At 53.4% G+C, this 23,146-nt stretch overlaps 11 protein-coding genes across 11 annotated transcripts; 9 read left to right on the top strand and 2 right to left on the bottom strand.

Annotated features, from left to right (window-relative positions):
- Window positions 1-308: 308 nt before the first annotated feature.
- CLAFUR5_10247 (uncharacterized protein) lies at window positions 309-2,252 on the top strand (the record flags this gene model as incomplete). The annotated part of the gene is made up of 3 exons (XM_047909395.1): window positions 309-640; window positions 700-838; window positions 894-2,252. The coding sequence occupies 3 exons, from the start codon at window positions 309-311 to the stop codon at window positions 2,250-2,252; spliced, it is 1,830 nt and encodes a 609-aa protein (XP_047764207.1).
- A 427-nt stretch (window positions 2,253-2,679) lies between these two features.
- CLAFUR5_10246 (uncharacterized protein) lies at window positions 2,680-4,322 on the top strand (the record flags this gene model as incomplete). The annotated part of the gene is made up of 4 exons (XM_047909394.1): window positions 2,680-2,904; window positions 2,987-3,695; window positions 3,730-4,040; window positions 4,137-4,322. The coding sequence occupies 4 exons, from the start codon at window positions 2,680-2,682 to the stop codon at window positions 4,320-4,322; spliced, it is 1,431 nt and encodes a 476-aa protein (XP_047764208.1).
- A 159-nt stretch (window positions 4,323-4,481) lies between these two features.
- Window positions 4,482-5,057, top strand: CLAFUR5_10245 (uncharacterized protein; the record flags this gene model as incomplete). The annotated part of the gene is made up of 1 exon (XM_047909393.1): window positions 4,482-5,057. The coding sequence occupies one exon, from the start codon at window positions 4,482-4,484 to the stop codon at window positions 5,055-5,057; it is 576 nt and encodes a 191-aa protein (XP_047764205.1).
- Window positions 5,058-7,097: 2,040 nt separating this feature from the next.
- CLAFUR5_10244 (Holocytochrome-c synthase) lies at window positions 7,098-8,174 on the bottom strand (the record flags this gene model as incomplete). Its single annotated transcript, XM_047909392.1, has 3 exons — window positions 7,098-7,273; window positions 7,322-7,376; window positions 7,431-8,174. 3 exons carry the CDS (start codon window positions 8,172-8,174, stop codon window positions 7,098-7,100), a joined length of 975 nt encoding a protein of 324 aa, XP_047764206.1.
- A 713-nt stretch (window positions 8,175-8,887) lies between these two features.
- Window positions 8,888-10,402, top strand: CLAFUR5_10243 (uncharacterized protein; the record flags this gene model as incomplete). The annotated part of the gene is made up of 1 exon (XM_047909391.1): window positions 8,888-10,402. One exon carries the CDS (start codon window positions 8,888-8,890, stop codon window positions 10,400-10,402), a length of 1,515 nt encoding a protein of 504 aa, XP_047763920.1.
- Window positions 10,403-11,231: 829 nt separating this feature from the next.
- Window positions 11,232-11,810, top strand: CLAFUR5_10242 (uncharacterized protein; the record flags this gene model as incomplete). Its single annotated transcript, XM_047909390.1, has 1 exon — window positions 11,232-11,810. One exon carries the CDS (start codon window positions 11,232-11,234, stop codon window positions 11,808-11,810), a length of 579 nt encoding a protein of 192 aa, XP_047763921.1.
- A 684-nt stretch (window positions 11,811-12,494) lies between these two features.
- On the top strand, window positions 12,495-13,139 carry CLAFUR5_10241 (uncharacterized protein; the record flags this gene model as incomplete). The annotated part of the gene is made up of 1 exon (XM_047909389.1): window positions 12,495-13,139. One exon carries the CDS (start codon window positions 12,495-12,497, stop codon window positions 13,137-13,139), a length of 645 nt encoding a protein of 214 aa, XP_047764209.1.
- A 980-nt stretch (window positions 13,140-14,119) lies between these two features.
- Window positions 14,120-14,593, top strand: CLAFUR5_10240 (uncharacterized protein; the record flags this gene model as incomplete). Its single annotated transcript, XM_047909388.1, has 1 exon — window positions 14,120-14,593. One exon carries the CDS (start codon window positions 14,120-14,122, stop codon window positions 14,591-14,593), a length of 474 nt encoding a protein of 157 aa, XP_047764210.1.
- A 920-nt stretch (window positions 14,594-15,513) lies between these two features.
- CLAFUR5_10239 (Poly(A) RNA polymerase cid14) lies at window positions 15,514-18,244 on the bottom strand (the record flags this gene model as incomplete). Its single annotated transcript, XM_047909387.1, has 4 exons — window positions 15,514-15,637; window positions 15,696-15,755; window positions 15,976-17,214; window positions 17,268-18,244. The coding sequence occupies 4 exons, from the start codon at window positions 18,242-18,244 to the stop codon at window positions 15,514-15,516; spliced, it is 2,400 nt and encodes a 799-aa protein (XP_047764092.1).
- A 472-nt stretch (window positions 18,245-18,716) lies between these two features.
- CLAFUR5_10238 (Transcription initiation factor IIF subunit alpha) lies at window positions 18,717-20,693 on the top strand (the record flags this gene model as incomplete). Its single annotated transcript, XM_047909386.1, has 1 exon — window positions 18,717-20,693. One exon carries the CDS (start codon window positions 18,717-18,719, stop codon window positions 20,691-20,693), a length of 1,977 nt encoding a protein of 658 aa, XP_047764369.1.
- A 216-nt stretch (window positions 20,694-20,909) lies between these two features.
- CLAFUR5_10237 (uncharacterized protein) lies at window positions 20,910-21,548 on the top strand (the record flags this gene model as incomplete). Its single annotated transcript, XM_047909385.1, has 1 exon — window positions 20,910-21,548. One exon carries the CDS (start codon window positions 20,910-20,912, stop codon window positions 21,546-21,548), a length of 639 nt encoding a protein of 212 aa, XP_047764619.1.
- Between the last annotated feature and the right edge of the window lie 1,598 nt (window positions 21,549-23,146).

Genomic DNA, 23,146 nt, shown 5'->3' with positions numbered 1-23,146 from the left:
CGTTCTCGTGCTCTCTGATGAGCAGCTGGATCATCACGAATAGATTGATGGATATGCACGACCACACAACCCGAACACAATCACAATGTGGTGGGCCCGTGTTCCCTCGGACGAGGCGGCCACGCGTCCCACGCACCTCTATCTCGGCTATGGTGTCTGTAACGACACTCCAGCAGGCCGAAGACCCATATGCTGGATGGAGGAGGTCTAGGTAAGTCGCTGGCCGCGTAGGTCAGTCTGATGTTCTTATACTCGATGGCGCTCACCGCCAAGAATCACGCCTTCCGCCTTGTTGAAAGGGCTACACAATGTACGCTGTTGCATTTCCGATCTGGGCTTTCTTACATCTCGTTCTCACTTCGTTGGTCCTGGTCAAGGCATCACATCCCGTCATTGGACCACCTCCATCTCTCTTGCCTCTGAAAGAGCCGCCGCCCGGAGAAGTGTTCATTCAGGATGAGGATTTCAATCAGGCTGCATACGGGAACTATGTTCTGCAGACCTTCAACTCTACTAATGTCAGTGTACCTCGAATGAACATGATGAAGCCTTTCACTGCCTGCGACGATGGTTCCTACATCTTCGTTACCCCTCGTGGGGAGATTGCGGGTCGTCCAACTGCCGCCATTTACGACGTGAGGTATGAATGTGCAAATATTCAGCACCAGAGCCCGGAACTACTGTCTGACACATCGCCAGCGGAAGCTTGATCTGGACGCCAACTGTAGACTTCGGCGAGATCTACAACTTTCAGGTGCAGATGTACAAGAATGAGCTATACTTGACCTTCTGGCCTGGCAGCAACGATGAGGCGCACGGGGAGGGTCAGTACTACATGGTAAGCACAGCTCGCCATCTGAAGATCATGTTCACTGACAACATCCAACTGCAAGTACGATAAACACTACAACCTTGTTCGAAACACCTCCGCCTCCAACAATCTGTCTGCGGACCTGCATTCTTTCAGTATCACACCGGAAAACACAGTGCTCTTGACAATCTACGAGAAAGTCGAGACCGATCTCGCCGGTATCCTTGGGCAGCCCTCCCGCTTTAAGCAGTGCATGTGGGACTGCTTATTCCAGGAATTCGACCTTGAGACCGGCGAAGTCGTCTTCCAATGGCGGGCCTCCGAGCATTTCGAACAGAAAGAATCGTACATCTCGCACAGACCGGCAACCGAGTACGATCCATGGGATATGCTGCACATCAACATGGTAGAGAAGGATGTAGCCGGTAACTATCTCGTCTCTTTACGACACCTGCGTTGCATAGCGTACATATCTGGCGAGATAGGAGAAGTACTGTGGAAGTTAGGTGGAAAGCGCAATATGTTCGAAGATCTGTCCGGCGGGGAAGCAACCAACTTTGTGGGCCAACACGATGCGCATTGGGATATTGTCGGTCAATACATCACACTCTTCGATAACCGAGCGGACTGGCAGGACGAAGCAGAGCACGTATCGAAAGGCAAGCGCATTGAGATCGACACGGACAAAATGACGGCGAAGCTCAATATAACATACGTGCATCCTGAGAACATCTTCACGTTTTCGCAAGGGTCGTATCAGACTCTGCCCAACGGCAACGTACTGCTAGGATATGGTTATACTGGTGCGCTCGCCGAGTTTGCTGCGAATGGCACACTGCTTTGTGATGCATATTTGCAGCCTTCATCGAGGTTCAGTTCCGAAGAAGTACAAAGCTATCGAAATCTCAAACTCAATTGGACCGGCATACCCACAACGCTGCCAAGTGTTGTCCTGGAGAACCGGACATTGTATGTCTCGTGGCTTGGCTCTACAGAAGTGCGTAGCTGGGCGCTGCAGGATTCTTCCGACGATGATAACGACTTTGGCATAGTGTTGGAAGAGCCGAAGTCAGGCTTCGAGACAGGGGTTATTCTTGAGCATGATCTACCGCTGCGACGATATGTTCGCTTGGTGGCTTTGGACATTGATCGTCGGGAGCTAGCAGCTTCAGAGCTGATTGACGTGGGAGACTTGGCCACGACACATATGGAAGATGTCGACACTCCACTTGACGACATCGACGACGAGGTGCAAGCACTGAAGATTGAAAAGCAGCTGCAAGATCTTGGGGCGCTTCTCGGCTTTGCGTTGATGGCCTTGGTCGCGGCTCTGCTTGTGCTCCTTGCTCGTACCCGTCCACAAATCATCCCGGACATGTGGCGTGGGAAGGAAGAGGACTTCGGGTTGGACCTGCCTACTCTTCGAAACGTTGGCGTGTAGCAGCATGTGATGGCTCGTTTCAAGCGATTGAGAGACACATCTTCATACGAGCTGCTACCTACGAGCGAGATAGACCTCCGTCACTCTGATCGATAAGTTCGCAGTGAACTGTCTCTCTCGAATCGTCAGTTGTGTACGAGGACAAAGGCACTTGAAGGCTCCGGACGTAGGCATCGAACGATCTCTCTTGGCAACATCGCTTCTGCTAGTCTGGACCACGCGGCTAGGCCCACGAAAAGAAGTTTCAGCCTCACGTCGGCCGGGCTCCTCGGCCGTTGTCGTGTGTTATCTACAAGATCTCGAATCTCAATCTAATAAGATAGTCTGTTGCTCGACTATACCGGTCCAGCTCCCTGTCTGGGAGGGTGTTGCTATACAGTTGCCACGTGGCTCAAGTGCTGTCTTCGACACTTCAGATCCTTCTACCATGACGGCAGCTGCTGCCAAAGAGATATCGATGAGCGATGCTCTGACCGACCTGCCTACCGAGAAGAAACCTACGATCAGCGCTGATGCCGTTGCGGAGGATGCTCGCTCTATGCCAAGCAGTCGCAGCGAAGGCGGACGATCGGCCACAGTCCCGTTCAAGCTCAAGCTGCTTTCCGTCGTCATTGTATCGTTGATCGGCTTTGGCTCCCACTGGAGTAGCGGCGTCACTGGTGCCATGAAAAGCACGCTTAAATAGGTCAGCAACGCACTTCCTCACAACCAAGGCGAAACTGATAGGGTTCAAGGAGCTCGATATCAACAATGCACAATACGCTGTCCTCGAAGCCTCACAGGACTTCATGGTCACTGCCTTGGTTCTTGTTACGGGTCCCGTCACAGATCGAATTGGTGGTGCTGGTGCCATGGTCTGGGGTAACATCATCTACAGCATCGGCTCGATCATCGTTGCCGCAGCTACTACCATTCGGAGCTACAAGCTGATGATTGGTGGCATTGTGATACAGTCACTGGGCGACATTGCTACTCAAGTTGCACAATACAGAATCTTCAGCTCGTGGTTCGGGCCATCCCATGGCTTTGCTGCAACTCTCGGGCTGGAACTGTGTATTGGCAAGATCGGATCTTTTGTGGGACAAGCTACCGCCAGCCCGATCGCCAGAGGGATAGGAGACTTCAGCTGGGTGTACTGGACCGCTGTATTCATGAATCTCTTCACGAATGTGGCAGCAATTGTCTTCTGGTTCTTCAGGAAGTATTGCGATCAGCACTACAGCGATATGGTCGACCCGGCTACAGGGGAGAAGCTCCGTGAGAACACCAAGAAGTTCGAGGTCAGCAAAGTCCTGCGACTTCCTTGGCCGTTCTGGGGCTTCATACTCTTCTCCGCCTTTCAAACGTCCACCGCAGTCGTCTTCTCGCAGAACGCAACTGAGCTTGCCGAGCAGCGCTTCAACGTCGATAGCGTCAAAGCAGGATGGTACTCTGCAACATCAAGTACCTTGGCTTCTTCCTCGTCCTTGCTCGGGAGTGTTCATCGATAGGTTCGGGAACCGACTAAGCGTCGTCTTCGTCTGCGGGACTGGTGTCTTCATCTCCATGTGTCTCGCAGCTTTCGGACCCGACATCAGCGGCACTGCGGCAAGCTTTGGTGTTTACGCTTGCTCGTTCAGTCTTGGGCCCACTTCCATCATCGATGGTGGTCGCACGGCGATCTGGTATCAGGACACTTTTGGAGCTGGTTATGCTGTTAAGATTGCCGTTAACAACTCGATGAACATTATCGTCCGGATCATCACAGGCGTGATACAAGACAACGACAACAATTCCTATGACCACGTTGTCATCGGTTAAGCGATCCTGGCTTCTGGGGCGGTGTTGGTCCCCGCCACTCTTCTGATCGCTAGCTTCTTCACTGCGGATCTGAGACGACTGCAGTGGAAGAAGAAGCAGCGCCTAAGGAAAGGTGAAGTCATCAATCTCCAGCGAGAGGAGTATGAGTGCGGCGCCAGAGCGAAGTGGAATAAGAAGATCAGCTTGGGCTTCTTTGCGGCATTAATCTTGCTGATTCTTGGTGCTTGGGCTGCATACTTCTGGGGTGTTGCAACTGGAAATAATGATTAGACTGCCTATGGTGGCGCCAAATCGGTATGCTTCGATGGAGCGGCTGACTATTGGCGATGGTTGCATGTAGTGCCCCACAACTGTGACTCAGCCCGCAGATGATACGACTTCCAGTCTTCAGCTGCTCACATACTCATTCGGTAGTCCCGATCAGAAGTTATGGCGGAAGCAAACACGGTGCTTGAGGCACGTCTGAGCACAAAACTAGAGCAACTCCCTCCAGGTTATCGATACGTCGTCGGAGGCGCCATCTTTCGCCAGCATGAAGGACGCATCCGTCGATCACGACCCGAACTTCTGCTGCTCAGACGAGCTCCGAGCGAAACATTACCAGGCAACTGGGAGATACCGGGAGGCAAGATGGAAGCTGGTGAGACGATTCGGGAAGCACTTTGCAGAGAAGTCTTCGAAGAGACAGGCTTGGAGGTCAAGTCTGTAGTCCAGCGACTGCTCGACGTGCATTGGTTTCACAAAGACTCTGGTGATCGTTGGGTGCAGATGGGGTTTCTGGTGACTGTTGAGAGCACGGAGGAAGTGCGCCTTGACCCGGAGGAGCATGATGACTGGATGTGGAGCTCGAAGGATGGAGCGGAGAGACTGCCTCATTTGTCTGGGCAGGCTCAATTGTGGGAGGCTGCTTTCCGTGCGCAGGCTGGGCTGGAGGTGGTGTCTCCAAGGCATGATGATACGGCCGGGCCGCTCATTTATGTCGTTAGGGCTGTGGATCACCATTGATGGAGGAACACAGTTTACTGGCACTATGAAAGATTTAGTGAGATCTGTGGCGTCAGAGGAGCAACACATCGACCACATCCCCTTCTTCGCGACGATGTGTCGACAGCTAGCTTCTGTCCATGCGTTGATATTATCCCTGAGCACGATCGATGCTTGTCCTGGTGGTGATAGCCTCTCTCCATCATGCTGTCAATGATCACAACATGCGTCAGACCAATTATGTAGAGATATGTTCGGGAGCAGCGTGTTGAGAATAAATCTGTCATTCAGTGAGACTCCTTACTGGTACTACCGAACAACACCCTGTGACAACAAGGCCATGATGTGCTCAAACAGACTCAGAACGCCATGCTAGACCGCAGTAGAACTATGTGGTCAGCTAGAGGTGAGTATCAAACGTACTGTGGACTGATCAAATCCAGCGGGATGCGCACTGCGAGCACATGCCTCCCTGCTGGGCAACGATGGCTTTGCAGCCATAGAGGGAAGCGCCCGCGCAAGGCCAGCCAGTACTGCCGATGACAAGGTCCCCGTCGGAACCAAGGGTGCGCTGGAGGGCGATGGTGGAGGTGTTGGAATGCATGATCAGCGGGCAAGTCATTGGTGTTGCAAGCTGAGATACGAGCGTGGTTCCAGTCGTGTTGTGAGTCGCTGTGTGGGTGGTATGGAGTAAAGAGGAAGCCCAACATGTCGTCGTATATATACCGTCTCTTGTGTCTCTTGTGAAAGCTGCAGGTGGCAACGAGATGGCTGTGAAAGCTGTGTCCATCAGAAAGTGGTGGCGTACAGTATACAACAAGATGATCAGAAGAAGGCGGTCTTTCAGTCCTATCTAAGCATGCACCGAACGACATCGTTCCATGATTATCGATCAGGCAAACACACCCCATCAAACGCCATGCTAGATCCGCAGCAAACCCACGCTAGGATCGGTTGAAAGGAATCAAGTAGTTCCATGAGTGTCGGATCGACCGTAACTGGCGATCCAGTGCTCCTTGCATGTCTGGCACGATGCATCAGGAGTATTGACCTGGTTGTTGCAGCTGAAGCTGAACCGTCCCTGGCAGGGATACAGACGCCCTGAGGCAACGAGCTCCTGCTCGGCACCATCGGCACGGTTGAAGGTGTCGGGGCTGATGTTGCCGTGCATGGTGAGCGAAGCTTGGTTGTGAATGGTTGAGTAGAAGTTAAAAGTGATTGGGGTGTTGAGAGTCCGTATGTAGGTGGTAGAAGGCAGAGTACGTGTTGCGATTCAGCTGTTTATCCCGTCCTTGAATTCATCGTAAAGACTGATGGAGGCGGAGAAGTGGCCGTGAAAGCTGCAGCATTTAAAGTCGATGGCGTTGAACATGATGGCAGGGTCATGGTTCAGTGGTGAAGACGGAGTAGTGCCATCGTGACCGGGCCTAGCAATCGACACTAGATCAACAGTTATGAAATCAGTAAAGAATATGCTTCGTAGCATCCCTCTCCCGTTCTCCATGATAGTAAGCTGCTCATAGGCCCATCTCATGCTTTCAGCCTCTTGGTGTCAGGTGCAGCCTCGGTGGAGGTGAGTTGACATGTTCTCTGCACGGCAGGGCACAGGAGTCCTAGGCTGACCCGTCCAAAGATGGTACATCTAGATGTCCCTGTGCCGCAAAGTGTTAGCATGCTCAGCAAACGAGGTTCTCGCTGACCTCGTTCACAACCCGTCTGTGGTATCAATCATGGGGTGCTGCTCGTGACGACATCCGTCAAGACCCACGTGCTGCTTGTCTCGCTTGTGAAACAATGTCGTCTTCCACCGTCGCTCGTGACACTTTTGGCTTCCTTAGCCGGCTGCAACGTTGTCGTGAACACATCGTGTATATCATTACACTCGCTTTACACCGCCTGCACGCAGATTCGCCATTCCATGAGTCGAGTTGTACAAACATCGTCCATGCCTTCATCACCATCCCCGCTGCTTCCCACTGATGCCGATGAACGCCGAAACTCCACGCTTGTCCCATGCCATGCCCATAATTACAGTATCCTCCGAAACACATCTTACAAATATCATCGCTTCTGTCTTGCAAGCTCTTCTCTTACGCTGCCACCACTGGCTCGCCACCAAACATCACCGCCCCATCGTAGTAATCGTTCGCAGGCTGCTGTGGGTCCATCGACTGCTGGTCGTACATCGAGGTAGAAGACTGGTTCTCCCGTGGGTTCTGGAGGTCCGCTGTAGTAGTCTGTACAATGTTAGCAGAGTTAGTGCAGATAGATCGTCCTGAACGTACCGATCACATATCGCAGCTCCTTCTTCTGGCCGCCTGGGCCTTGTCGCTCCACGTACTGTACCAAAGTCAGCATATCCTTACCCATCACAGCGTGATCCATTGCACTCACCCAATCATGCCGATCAAAGGGCGGGTTGTCCGGATACTGGCTCGGCAGCACGCTACTCATCAACCCCAGTATTCTGGCCTTGGGCGTAATATCGTTCGGTCTCCCCTCGAACCTCAGCAAACTCGGCCCGTAATACTCCTCACGATCATTTTGCCTCCTCAACGACTCCATGGTCTGGCTTTGCGAATACCCCTCCTCGCCCTTCGCGCACCTCTCCCACGCCTTCCCTAGTCCCTCTCTGAACCTATCTTCCCACCCCTTGATCTCCTCCCACGCGCCCTCGTTGAGAAAATTATGCACAGCTACCATACTCTCTACGTGCTCAGCTGGCGTGTCGGTGTATCCTTTCCGCAGCATAGCGTTGTACATTTGTTGCGGGGAGGGGTACTCCCACGTTCCTTGACCGCCACCGCGAGGGATTGTGGAGGCTTCGCGATCAAGAGGGAGGTTGATGTTTTGCTCCGAAGCTTCGCGTTTGTTGGATATGCTCTGTGGCATGTAGTTGAGAGGGTTGAGCTTCGAAATGTAGCTGGGCGATGCGCTGGAGGATTTGGGCGCATCGTGTTTTACTGGACAGGCGCTAGGCCGTTCGCTTTGTGCTGGAGCTGGGGGCTTCCCTGAGAGTGCTGAGGCAGTCTTGTTGTGCATGGGACATGATGGCGGTGGTTGCGCGCTTGAGTTCGATGGTATGGGATGAGGGGCGATGGTTGCGGAGGGAGTCGTGTCGGCCCAGAACCAGCCCATGACTGTGTTTGTGGAATAGGAAGGCGGCTCAGAGAGTTCAGTAGTGCTACAACGGTATGGCAAGTCCAAGGAGGCGACGGTAGAGTAGAAAATGTTGACGATGCGATAGCATGGATCGATGACATCCGTGCACCATTAGACTACAAGGGTCTCGGCTAGCTCTGCCGGAAGTGAATCTTGCGGCGAAAGCGCCGACTTCCGATCCTCTCCGACGACATCAACAACGTCGCTTCCTGATCTGTTTCGTTTATGAAGGCTGGGACTTGGCTTGTGGACACTCCACCGAAATAACACCATCTCTGGACAGGCTTCGCAGCCTTCTGAGCCGCGTGGAGGCTGCAGCGAGCGACTCAGCTTTGGTACTCATTCGCACCGATCAGGACAAGGATGAGCTTCACGATCTGCTGTCGCGCTCTGAGCGCACGGTGGGTGAGGTCGAAGCCTTGCTTACGAAGTGTAAGGCCTGTGGTCTCAGCAAGAGCCGCGAAAGGAATGGGAAGAAGATCCGGCTTGAAAACGCGGAAGTCGGCCGGCTATCGTCAAGACTGCAAGAGCATGGCGACGAGTTGTTGAGCTATCTCGCGAAAGCTGGGCTGGCTAGGACATTGACTGGCTTGGTGCAGACGCATCTCCATGCATTGCCAGAACAGATACAGCAGTCGGTCGATGCATACGCGGCGCAGGTGCGCGCAGGCCAGAAGCATGGCTCGATCATGACTGCTTACGAGGGTGATGATCGACATTTTTGGCGACGCATCCGACGCGAACTGTTTGGTGACGGTTTTCCGAGCCAGCATCTCCACAAGTACAAACCACAGATCAAGAAATACCTCGAGTCACTCGCCAAAAGCGGTTGGCTTTCAGAAGACGAAGTTTCAGGCTCGGAAGACCTTGCGCCAATACGTATTGTCGAGCTCGACGTGAGCAAGATCGTGGCAAGTTCTGACGTGCCACAGGCCCTAGGAGGCAGAACGCCCGCAGACGACGACTTGCAGAGTAGAGGACCCGGAAGTCTTGATTTCCAGGCCATTGATGTCCACCCAAACCACGACGAACACGTGTGTGATGTGAGTCGGAGAAAACTGCGGTACTTATCGCCATATTGCGAATCCGCGGACGAGGACGCTAGCGAGACTCGACCTGGTGACCCACCACTACAGGCAGATGGCCCATTACTACAACTGATCGAACCCGAATCATCGTCACAATACAGCAGAATCGGCATGGCTGATTTCAAAGGCCACGAACACTCAGCCAAGTATACAGCGGCGCGAGGGCGCACGGCAACGTCTAGTGGGATCGCACGCAGCCACAGGCCACTAAAGGATACCAACAGTGACGGCAACCGACTCAAGCACCAATCGCTTGTTCATGAAGCCGCATCCACCCCGAGCTTTGGTAGTACCGGCGTATCATCCGATTCTGACGATATCAATGTGCGCCGTTCCCGCATGCCCAGGACCGCAGGCTACAGAGGTGCTCTCTGCGCGTTGGGATACCCATTCCTGGTCGAGGCAAAGCACTATCTGGGCCTCATTGCCTTGAGTAGGAGACAGCGAGAGGGCTTGGCAGAATGGTATGAAAGGTACTGGCAAGTCATGGATCAAAAAAAGACTGTTCAAAGAGACACAGATCACGACGGCGACTCTAATAAACCTTGGCGCTGGATCACTCCACAAGATCCCCACGTCGATGCCGACACCTGGCAAATGGAACTGTGGCGACCTGCAATGTCCCCTCAACGCGCTATATCCCCCCAACGTGCTGGACACTCGTTCATACTTGCTCATTGTGGCTACGAAGATGATCTGTCTGTCGACGAGCATCTCACGACATCTAGACTTGCTCACTATGGTGATCAACCCAGGGACCATCAGGAGAGGAGGCCAGTGGTCGAGGATATGGAAGGCATTAGACTCTTGTGGCATGACTCCTATCAAGCAGAGGAGTCCTCGACGGCAGGTAGCACTTGGATCTCAAAGGACCTCATCAAGGTTGAGGCACTCTCAGATCTGGGCTGGGCATTCGTAGAAGACGATCGATACTTCTTGCTGGATCAGGCACTGGACGATTGTCAAATTGACAGGCTCTTTGATGTATCCGTTCAGTATAACGATAAAGGGTTCAAAGTGCGGCCGCTCAGATATCCATCTGTCCCACAAGCACAGCCTCTGAAACGCCACTCAGGCTGGATATTGATCGTACATGATGCAGAGAGCTCATTGTAGTAGATGATGTGGAATGTCTTACTGAGGTCAAAGACTGTGCAAGCAAGGCGTCACTCCCCTAGTGCCAATGTCGTCCTTCAATGCCTTCAAGCTTGCCGGTCCTTCAGCAATGGACAGGTGTTCAAGGCATGCTCGGTATGTTCTTCTCTTAGCTGCGCTGAGCATGGCGAGCTACGAGGGGCGCTCGTGCATTGCTACCTCTCTACCAAGCTCATCAGTGGCTTGCCTTGGGTCGTAAAGGCTCCTATGCTACACCTTTAAGAGGTCAACAATTTTTATCGACAGCTCTCGAATCCCTTGATTACTGCTGCAACCTCACATCGCCCATCCTACCCACGTAGGAACTGACCCTACACGCTAGAGTGCTAACAAAGGGAACGACCAACATGTCAGTCTCAGCATCAAACAAACACGTCAATGCGCTTGTCTAGATTCTTAACAAAGGCCTTGCGTTATCTGTCTCATGTTGCAGCGAACGGATAGGTGGCGGTCATGTTCATCTATGTGTACGTGTTGGACGACCAATATCACCTACTATCGCAATGCCTATGTCGTGACAACATAATTCACTGGCCATGTACCCACAACGAATTCGCTAAGTGCAATATACCCAACAACGCATTCAACACACGACACTTTACGACAAAGATGGAGACGATGCGCTCCCCCTATATAAGTCCATCGAATGCTACTTATGCAAGACTCATCATCATCAGATCACACTCCGAACCACCTGCTTACCACCTGCTTACCACCTGCTTACCACAACCACCACCTGCTTACCACAACCACCACCTGCTCAACAAACAGGACTCTGCCACCAGCCAGGATGAACGAGCACAACTCTCCAGCCTACCACACACCAACCACTGCAAAGATGCAATTCACCACCCTCCTTCTCGCTGGAGCTGCAATCGTTAGCTCAGCCGTCAATGCCGTCCCCATCTACGACAACTCTACCGTCAACGCCGTTCCCACCTACGGCAACACCACCTTCAACGCCAAGTCTTCAGCGCACTCGAATTTCACGTTCGTGTCGAAGGCCAAGGCGAACCCCATCTGCCAGGATTGCATGTCCTGCACGACCAAGCAGAAGAGTATCGTCCTTGAGTATCGTCTCCACATCGGTGCACCCTTCGCCAACGGCGGCGGCTGCGAGCCGATCAAGAAATCCCTTCAGGAGGCCTCTCGCGTCTCGGAGATTTCTGACTACAGCTGCAAGGACGATGGATTCGGCTACACCAAAATCAGATTCACAGCCTGGGACTACAACCAGGGCTGGGAGATCTCACAGGTCTTCAACCGAGCATACCCGGCTGTCAAAGCCAAAATGAGCTATGGCTTCAACTGCGGAAATTTCCGATTGAGCCTAGGCTTAACAGTTGGGGGGCGAAGAATCATGAGATAGTGGAGTGAGAACGGGGACTTGTACGATAGCAAATTGAAAGTTCGATAGAGGGCCAAGGGTGTACTATAGTATTTTGGACGTTATGGGAATGCGGACATGCCTTTCTCTTCGATAGAATGTATTCAAACTGGGTTACGAACTTGACATCTCACCTCTCATTATCGGACATGTTTGCCAAATTTGCTTCTTGAGCAGCGTTGGAGGTGCCTCTCGGTCACAGCCTTCGTCTTGGTCCTTCACCCTCTTCTCATATCCTCTGGTCATTTGTGACAGTCGTTCGGGCATCGTTCTGCGCGACAGACCAATGCTTACCGTAGTCATGAAATGAAATGTTGGAGTGGATAATTGTGGCTTGGGATGTGCAATCATCGCTCGAGCCATAGTATCGATGATGGCACGACTTCGCCCAACGTTGAGTCGAACAAGACATTGACGCGCAAGGTTGCATCGCGCCGGACAATGCTGTTGACGTCCAATTCTTTGTTGGCGACAAAGACATACAGCTGCATGTCTAAGAGCTGAGACCATTGAATGAAGACCTGTTGCTATCATAATGCCTATATCTTGGCGACAAAATTCAATGTCTATACACATAATAGATTCACTTGATTCCGTAACATCCATAACGCATTGAGCACACGACACAGAGGGAGGTCAAGTTACCTGTATATATACCCAGAAAACATGCTACTTCTATACTCGACCATCATCATCCGATCATCTAACAAGAACACTCCAAAATCCCACCGGATCGACCACTACCACCAGACCGAACCCACAATCACTCCGCCTCTTCAGAAAGCTCAACAACCCCACACCGCCATCATGCAAATCATCACTCTCGTTCTTGCTGCTTTCGCCATGATCATCTCTATGGTCAAGGCCGCGCCTATCGACACCGTTATCAGCCAAGCCTCCAGCAACTCTTTACATGCCATCGCCAACGCTGACATGTCCAACGATTTCTTCGCAACTACCCACAACAAGATCAAAGCACGATCGGGGCCGATGTGCGAGAACTGCAGGTCTTGCACAGCCAAGCAGACAGGGATTCCGTTGATCACGAGCACCCTTCGATACGACCTTCACATTGGTGCTCCCTTCGCTAACGGCGCGGGATGCGGTCCAATCGAGACGGCGTTCGAAGAGGATCCGCACACCCCAGACTTCGCCGCCTCCAAGTGCAAGGATGATGGGTACGGCATGACCAAGATCAGCTTCGTGGCCCTGAGGCATGATAGGGGCTGGGAGATCAGCAAGTTTTTGAATGTGATTTACCCCGAGGTCCGACGTCATACCTTTGACGGGTTCAACTGTCCGCAAGAATGATTGGGCAGGAGGCGGGCGCTTGAAGGATTGGATGATGCAAGCGACTTGACGGTAAGACAACTTCTACTTCGGCGAGACTTGTATGATAGCAGATTGGATGCCAGGCAATGGAAGGTGTAAGATAGCAAATTGGACGCACTAGGGAGTAGGACCCGATGGGTAAGGGACAGACTGCATATGGACGGTCCACTACATAACTGTTAGGGCCGACATTCGGTGGATGCTTCAGTAAAGTTCTAGAATCTGTATTATTGCTGGGTTACATAAGTGCTTCCTTCTCCCTATTGTTCTCAAACGTCCCATGTGCTTGCCAAGCCTTTTAGGCCTAAGGTCTCAGAGCTGAAGTCGGACCGCAAGATCTGAATCCATCAATACATCCGGCTCTTCTCCCATATTGGTTCTCTTACTTTAATGTTCCTCTCGCCTCCACTGACGGTCGTTCCTGCACGTCACTTTCGTACCCCTCACGGCCACATGAGGCAGTCGATTTGACTGTCTCCATCAAGTCGAAGTGCTGTGCGTATCTCTACATACCCTACTGTCGTACCGAACAGCAAACATGCATGTGACTTGAACAAAGACATTCGGAACTCTGCCTTTGAGGACCACAAGACGTTCTCTGCATATGCGGGGTGATGCTCAAGGGCAAGGTCGTCTGCTATCATAATGTGTACGGTCTGACAACACGATTCACCAATCGCATTCACATTACTTTCATCGCCCTCTATACACTTCACAATGCATTTTCACTTTGAGCACACGACACATACGACACATTTGGAAACAATACCTCTCCCTTATATACCTTGATACCGTGCTGCTTTGTGCTCTCTCCGCATCCTCGCTAATTCATACCTTCAAGACGATTCAGCTCCAAATACCACGACCAATCTTCAGCAAACAAGTAGAGCTCACAACCAGATCAACTCACCGCAACAACTACCATTAACCCACTCAACGCAAACCCTATCACTACCAACATGCAGACTTCCACCCTGCTCCTTGGTGTAGTCGCCCTGATCGCCTCCATGATCAATGGTGCTCCCGTCTCCAGCGACATCACCCCATTCTCTACCAACAGCACAACTCTCCCGGACACTACCACTCTCACCGACTTCAAAATCAAGGTCAGATCATCCAGCGTGTGCGAGAACTGCATGTCGTGCAAAGCGAAGCAATCCGGCTTCCTCTCCGTCATCGTCCGCTACAAGCTCCACATCGGGGCTCCCTTCAGGGACGGCTGGGGCTGTCAATCGATCGAGAACGCCCTCGTGAACGACGAGGATGTTCCAGAGATCGAATCCTTCTCATGCACGAACGACGGTCACGACATGACCAAAATCGAGTTTGCGATCCGTCATCTCAACCAGGGAAAGGAGATTAGTGCGGTGTTCAACCTTAACTACCCTTCGATTACTGCGATGGGCCATTCATTCAACTGTCCGGACTTCTAAATCGGGTTGAGATCGTGGTGGGTGGTGGGGGGGGGGGCGAGAAGATTGAGGACGCGAGAACGACGACGAATGACAGCTTTGGGGATGTGTAAGATGAGTAAATTGGATGCAGCACAACGAGAGTGTAGGATAGCAAATCTGATGCGGTAGATAGAATAAGATTCTGAAGACAAGAGCAGAATACCAACAACCCCTCTGACAATCGCGGTCATTAGCGTTCTAGAACTGTGATAACATTGAGTCTCAAAACTCATTTCACTTCTCAAATTCGTCCATGTCTTCACATGCTCGCCAAGCCCTCATGGGTCTGTCAGGATTGTCGAGACAAAAGCTAGACCATGGCCCCTTTCCTCTCCTCTCCGGCCACGCACGCCTTAGCGCATGGACCCGATGAGAAAAGGACATCCCTAGAGATGCTTTGCAATCGTGCTTTGAATGCAAAAGTAACCCACCGAAGCAGGAAACAATCGCTCGCACTTTCACGTGTTTGTTTGTGATCGGTCCTAAGACCGTTTGCTCAAGCAGCTTTCGCCGTTGAGACTTGTTTGGAGCCCTCAGTTGTTGCCATCTTGTCTTTCATGAAGCCCTCCATTGTTTCCCATCTTGTTCTCGTCTGTGCCGACGTTGTGTTCTTCGCAGTCTTGTTAGCATGGGCGCCTTCGCGCGTCGTAATGTATAATCTGCTGGTGAGCCTGAAACGAAGGGGTGTCTATGCATTCGGGGACAAGGCGTCCAAAGGCTGCTGTCGCGAGGCAGGCGTCGTGACTCGATGCCCTCCTCTTACAACAATGCGCCGTCCCTAAAAGCAGTCAAGTCATCTAGTAGTACACGGGTATCATCTGCCGCGGCCGCAAGCAGTTCATGCAGAACACCGAAAACGCCACATTACCGGTCATGTATCCCATGCTTGTGGAGCAATCTCACTTTGCGTTCTTGGCAGCTTTCTTGCCAGTAGTCTTCTTGTTCGATTCCTTCTTGTTCGACTTTTTCTTTGTTTTCGCTTTCTGTTTCTTCTCCTTTGCAGTGCTGGGTCCAGCTTCAACTCTGTTGGTCCAATGTCAGGTGTGGTGTGTTGTTGACTTGTTGGTTGCTGTGTACTCACGGCTTGACCTTCTTCGGCTTCGGCTTGTTCTTCTGCTTCTGCTTCTTACCAGCCGGACCACTAAGCAAACGAGTCAGTCACTACTCATCTGCGGCGCGCTCCACTCGCGCGACCCATCAAACCGCCGACATTGATCGAGGCAGGTGGTGGCGGTGGAGGAGATAATGACGACGTAGCATGACTGTGGTATTGTGCTGGCGGGTACCCATACGCATGGTAGCTGTGCTGGTAAGTCCGGGGGATCATAGTGTTAGCGGACATGGGCGAGGGGAAGGCATACTTATTAGCAGGTTCCGGCGCCCGGTGAGGAGCTAGTGCCGGGCGAGCGGGCAAACCGTGCGGCGGTGGGTACTGCTGGTACTGTGAGTACTGCTGTGGCAGCGGCTGGAAGGAGTAGTCGTTGTGCCAACGGTCGTACGCCTGGCCACGACGCGGGGACGGAGCGCGTTCGTACATGCCGTTGTAGTACTGCTGGACTGGTGGAGGCTGACGGTAAGACTGCGGTTGTGGTTGATCTCGAGCTGCGTCTTGGCGGTCGATACGGTCGAGTCTGTCGCGTTGCTCCCTAAAGGAAGAGTAGTTGCCGCCCAGGACACAACCCAGAATGCTCCCGTCACCTGCCTGGCCGGCGCGGACCTGGTTGAGACGACGTTGAATGGCGGCACGGGCACCGGAGAATGTCTCAAACACTTTGTTGGCATAGGTTGAACCACCAGAAATGTCGTTATCATTGCGGTTGGGATCGATGATCATGAGACGGCCAAGCTTGGCTTTGCCGATGCTAGGGCGATCATTCTTGTTGAAGTAGCCTGGTGGTTTCATCTGGATGCCGGTGTTCATCAGGCTGAACTTATTGCCGTATAGGTCGAGGAAGTTGAGCAGAAGCTCGCCATAGCGGGCATTGAAGTCCATGCCGTTTCTTACGCTCTCGGGCATAAGCTGTAGCATGCTCACCACGAGGCAGATGATGGTGAACCCGCCAATGCCACCAGTGTGCACTTCATTGAGTCCGCGCATAGCCAGGAGCTGCTTGATGATCATGACAAGCACGGGCATCTCGGGAAACTCTTCCTTCCAGCCTTGAAAGGTCTTGTTGGCATGCAGTCCAGAGTCGTTTTCGAAAGAGAGATCCACCTTGATGCCGGTGTGTCCATCGACGAACTTGACCAGTGGTACCTTGGCTCCAATGACTGGCGCTACAGAGCCAGGAGCCGGCAGCGTGCTGCGATTGAAGTGATCAGACATCTTCCACATGTGCTTCCTATTCTGACAAAGTGACTTTTGTCCATGATCGAGATAGTCTGATGACAGCGCAACGAGGTCCATATCCGCCGTTGGTAGGTACAGACCGGCTGGGAACGAGCCAAAGCTTCGAATCTCGATGTTGCCGACAGATTGTCCGGCCTGGCGGTAGTACTTCAGATCGCGCTGGAGACGATCGATGATGCCATCTCTGAGCTCTTCCTCGTGCCTGTGCGGGCGCACGTAGTCGTAGAAGTCGAGAATCTCCTTGTGCAGCCTGCTTCAAGTTCTGTTAGTGCTGCACATGATGCAGACAAGAAGTGCACTTACTTCAGACCAACACTCGAGGTGAAGGCGGGATCGGGCTGGAGCCACGGAGTCGGATTGGTATGGTTGGGCAACCACTCCTCGACGATATCGCCAAGGCTTGTAGCTTCCTCAACTCCTCGCTTACGCTTGTTACCCTTCATATTCTGGGTGCTGTTGAACCTATCTAGCAACTCTTGGTCGGTGGGCATCACGTAGTCGGTGGAAGCTGGTGCAGGTGGCTCGCCGACGCTGTGCTGACCATCGTCGTCCTCGTCATCGTCATCAGCGTTCTCGCCGAAGTCGAAGGAGATGAAGTCTGCGTTCTCCTTGACGGCGTTGGTACCAGCAGCTTGTGCGGCTGTTTCGACCTTGGCCTTGCGGATAGTCTGCACAATATCCTTCTTCGGACCGGCAACGGCATCGGGTGGCGGCAGTACACTATACGGATCGGGATTGGACCACTTTGGCTTCTCATCACCATCTGCCTTGTCAGTCTTGACGCGCTTCTTACGCGACTCGCCGTCATTCTCATCTTCGTCGCTGCTGTCATCCGATTCCGACTCATCTTCACTGCTGCTGATGTACTCGGCAAACTTTGGCTGATTGTCACCGTTCATGCCTGTCATCTGCTCTGTGGTGGTGTCGTCATCTACATGCTTCAAGATAGCACGGTCATGTGCTGCGCGTGGCTTGAAGAACGGCTTGTTCTGCCAGCCAGGACGGCCGCCTTGATGCGGCTTGTTCTGCTGTCGCCCGTTGAAGCCCTTGCCTGGCTTCTTACGCGCAGGTGGCTGGACGTCAGGAAAGCGAGCTTGTGGGCCGGGCGCGTTGAAGGTGAACTGTGCTGGACGATAGCTGTCGCCTCCAGCAGCGCCGCGGAAACTGTAGCCCGAGTCATCGCCGCGTCGGGGTGGTGAGTTGGCGCGGTATGGTGGATCGTCGTTGGTATGTCGACGGCCGCCGCCGTTGCGTGGCGGAGGCCGATACGTGTCGGCCATGATGGCGGTGGTGGGTGGTGGGTGGGGGGGCGGGGTGTGCGGTGGTGTTCAACACGTCTTTGTATGTGTACAAGAAGTCTGCGCCTGCAAAACTCACACAAAGCCGCCCGGTAGTGACTGACACGGAAGGGAAGGTGCACGTGTGGAGGTCGAATTCGGTGGTGATGACACAAGCTCGACTGCCGGATTTTACCCGGTCGCTCGCGCTTTCACCCGCAGCGTCACACGTTCAAGCATTCCCGCCTTTGACCCAACAAAGGACAATAGCGAGACATTCCCTATTCTTCTGACCAACAACAACAACACCTGCACCGTCCGTCAACCGTAGGCTAGATACTCACCACGCATAACATCACCACACCTCGACCTCGACCTCGACCTCGACCTCGCCGACATCTCTGCCTAACTCTCACACGTGCCACACGCTTCCAACATATCGCGACACTTCTAACCACCCCCACCGGCGCCGACGATGAGCGCGTCACCAGCTCAGCTACCGTCAGGGCCAAACTCGGTCACGCCGACTACCGGTGGTCCGCCCGCGCCAGTCGTGCGCAGAAAGCCGGCCGTCAACATCTTCAACAGCAAGAAGAAGCCCCCAGTGCGCAAGGCGCCTCCTCCCGCACAGCAGAAACCCACTCCAGCAGGACGAGCACCAAATCGAGCCCCTGCACAAGCATCGACAAATGGCGCGACCAATGCAGCTCCTCCAGCTGACGATCCCAGCGCCTACGAGGAATACCCCATCTACATCATGAAGGACCCAGCATTGACCGGCGGCCAGCGGTTCCACGTCGCCAAGCTGCAGGCGAAGATTGATGAGCAGACCAAAGAAAGCGTGCTGGTGAGCCCATTCGACGAGAAGGACCTCGTGCGGCCTCTACGCCTGCATCGTCGATTTGCACGGGACAAGATGGAGGTTGAGCAGTCAGACGCAGCGGGCGCGGACGACAAGGAACGAGAGCTGATGAGCGCGCGACGAGCCGAGCGACAAGCGGAACGAGAAGAGAATCAGAAACTCATTGCGCCGAGCGGAGGTGACCCAGCCAAGGCCGGCAAGAAGAAGCCGTCCAAGAAGGTCGAGGAAGGTCGCGATGACAGCAATCCTGTCCGACAAAAGAGGTCACAGCTACGATACGAAGAAGCTCGCCCGTGGCATCTCGAGGATTTCGAAGGCAAGAACATCTGGGTTGGCAGCTACGAACAGGCATTGTCGGAGAGAAGTATGATGTTCAGGGTTGAGGATGGTGGCTTCCGCGTGGTGCCCCTCGAGAAGTGGTACAAGTTCACGCAAACCAACAAGATCAACGCCATGGACCCCGAGGAGGCCGAGAAGCACATGGCCAAGAAGTTCAACGTTGGCAGGTGGGCCATGAAGACACAGCCCGGTGGTGTTGGCGTGAAGTCCGAGGAGCAGGTGATGCAGCGTCGGCCCATGCGGATGTCGCGTGACGAAGATGACGGGCCTATATGGGGAGATGATAATGGCGACTTTCAAGCTGATCGTGACATGCTGGACATGGAGTTCAACGACGAGTTCCAGGACGATGACGAGGGCGCGCTGTTCCAGGATATCGAGGGTGAAGATGGCAAAGAGATCGAAGCGAGACTGCGACTCGAGATGCGTGAAGCAGGTCTTGGCGGCACAGGTGTCAAGGATGAGGAGATTGATACCTATGAGGAGGAACGTAAGAAGCAGGAGGCCGAGCAGGCAGAAGCCAAGAAGCAGAGACGTGCGAGGAGGCTACTCAGAAAGAACGAACATCAAGCGCAGTACGACACGGATGACTCAGAGCTCGATCCTTACGCTTCTGAGGACTCGGAAGATTCCGACGAGGAGCGGGCGAGGGAAGAAGAGCAGAAAAAGGAAGAAGCGAAGAAGATGCTGAACGGCGAGAAATCTGGCGCATCATCCCGCGGCACCAACACACCAAGCGGTCGTCCAGAGAAGCGCACAAAGCGTCCAGGTTCAGCCGATGCTTCAGAGGCTAGTGGCAACGAGTCGAGTCGAAAGAGAGTCAAGGGCGCAAACGGCGCCGCGATCCCAGCGACGCAAGGCAGCGGCCGATCACTTTCGCCCGACGCCGCAAAGTCCTCACGTGCTGCCGGCAGTGGCAGTGATACCGACACATCACGCCAAGCCCGCACGAAGCTCAAGCTCAAGAACAGCCCGCCAGGCTCACCATCCACGGGCACACCTGCTGGCTCCCGCGCTGGCTCGCCCGCACCTGGAGGCAAGCCGAAGGCCAAGAAACCTGCCGAGCCTGCGAAGCCCTTTCCGACCTTGGAAGAGATCCGCGTTGCCATTCCTGCACAGGGTATTGAAGTCAAAGAACTGCTGCATATCTTCAGACCACGCTTGGGGCAGAGAGGCAAGGAGTTTATTGCTTTGGTCAAGCAGGCTGGAACTACGGACAAGAGCACTGGACGTGTCATTCCGAGAGCGTAGAGCGCTGGGCCAGAACCACAGTCGAAATCAGCGCATCCCATCGAACCAGCGAAGCATTGCCCGACCTTGGAAGAGATTCGCGCTGCCATTCCTGCGGAGGGCATTGAAATCAGGGCTTTACTGCAGTTATTTTGGTCACGCTTAGGTTCTATTTCACATCCGGTTCAGAAAGGCAAAGAGTTCGGTGCCCTACTCAAGCAGGTTGGCACCGTGGACATGACAACCAGACGTATTATTCCAAGAGCACAGAGCGCTACGTCAGGGCCGAGTCCGAGAACAGCTCCACCCATGCAACCATCGAAGCATTTCCCGACCCTAGAAGAGATTCGCTCTGTTATTCCCACGTTCGGCATCGCATTCGACGAGTATCGTGCGATTTTCAAACCACGTTATGGCCGCAAAGGCAAGAAATTCGGTCGTTTGGCCGCGCAGGTCGTAACCTCGAGACCGGGCGCTGGACGTGTTGTTTTCAGAAAACCGAACGCTATGTTCATACCAAAGGACTGGCAGTATACACCAAACCCCGTTCCACCCTTTTCGTCACTCGATGAGATCCGCGCTGCAATTCCCAATTATGGTATCACGGTCACGGCTTTGGTGACGCTGTTCATCACTCGCTTGACTGGCGAGGGCGCTGGGCAGCGGTTTGCGGATCTGATTCAGCAGGTTGCGTTTGTGCCGAGGGGTACTACGATTCTTATACCCCAGGATGACGGATATCTGGAGGTTGAGGAACGCGAGTCCGAGCGATATCGATACATTTCCCGGCAGACAATACCTTCTGAGATGAGGAGACAGACGCACCGCTGGCGATACGGTCAGGCGTGGCAAGGTTGGGGTAGAAGGGGGGACTGATACTGGAATAGGCTGGGAAGGGAGGGTAGGTAGACTAACAGAGACTCGCTGCGATTACCTACCCTTTCATGCGATGCCCTATCAACCGCTAAATTATGTGCTCTTCTTTCTACTAAACTCCATCTCGCGCTGCTGACCAACCACTCCCCAATCCGCCACTCAAATCCCTCCGGCGCCCGACTTCACACGAAGAATGCGGCTGACATGTACATGCAGCCATAGCACGGTATCAGGACTTCGAGCCACATGGTCGGTCCTGCCAGCTGCCGTTCGCACGAGGCGGAAACACGATCACCTGCATGTTCTCCGATCATTTGGGGTGACACCCGGTGCTCGTGGGCTGCTATTCGTGGCGATGGACACGTCGGGAACTGGTGGCTGCATGGGATGCAGGGATGTGATGCATCCCTCCGATCAAGCGTCGGATAAGCTCTATGGGGCGGGCTTGTGGGAGCTTGGTGCTTGGTGCTTGCCAGTAACTCTCCTGCTTTACTGATCAGGGCATTGCTTCTCAATGGCCGCGAGGGTGAGGGTCAGTGGATCCCATGGATTCCGCAATTCCGGCATGGAGAATCACTAATCTTACAGTGTTCAGCATTCTTAAGATGAACGCATACGTCGGACTGACACAGTATACCATCGAGAAGAGGCATTTGGCTCGGCAGGAAGGCGTACGTGGACCTGCAGTTGGGATGTAGTGCTGACAGGAGGGGCGCTGGGCACGAGCGTACCTGCCGATGGTCACCACGACTCGATCACCTCAAGGCCTTCGAAAGCAAACAGTGTGATTCAATGACAGCGGAAAACATCGACCAGACAAGATAGTGATGCCACGGAATGGACATCAATATAAGTCAAGCGAGACTGGCCACAGCTCAGACAATGACTTACGATGTCGAATACAGCAGAGGACTTGGTATGGTCCTCGCTACAGCATCCTCGCTCGTATCGTTGTCGACTCTCGTGTAGACGAGCTGAAATTGCTCATGCATTGATGTCTAGGACGTCAACATTATCGTGGGGCTCCGGCAGGGAAAAAATTGTTCTCCAACCATCGCTCTCTGGCAGATATGCTGTGTGACAGAACCTTTCGGCGTCACCTCCGAGCACGATGAGATATATGGATCGATGTTCTGGAGCCACAATGCTTCTTCATCCAAGCCGAGGAGCCAAGTCGATCTCCCACAACACAAGTAGTCTAGCAGTAAGAATACACTCGATGCTTGACAACTCTTGTACTGACCAATCAACCAGTAGCACTACATCAACGTACTAAAATGTGCTGTTGGCGGTTGTGAACCTCCAAAGGTAAGCGTAGCGGAGTGGAGCTCTCTACCAACCCTTCTAGACTGCAAAGTAGCGTGCGATCCACGCTACCGCTACCCGACGTACAGTGCTTATTATACGACGACATAGGCGTTAGCGACGAGTATATGTTTGCGAGTTCGCCAACAGGCACAGTGCGGTAGGTCACGTGACCCTAAATCTTGAAAGTTGACCAATCAGAGCGGGCGCCAAGGCTAGTTGAGGGCTGGTGATAGAGCTCCACTCCCTCCTCGCTGACGCCACCACCTACGCTCGAGTGTTCGCAAGCTCAC

This window comes from Fulvia fulva, chromosome 7 (genome assembly GCF_020509005.1).
Source record: "Fulvia fulva chromosome 7, complete sequence".
Lineage (NCBI taxonomy): Eukaryota > Fungi > Ascomycota > Dothideomycetes > Mycosphaerellales > Mycosphaerellaceae > Fulvia > Fulvia fulva.
This window is presented reverse-complemented; position numbering and strand designations above follow the sequence as displayed.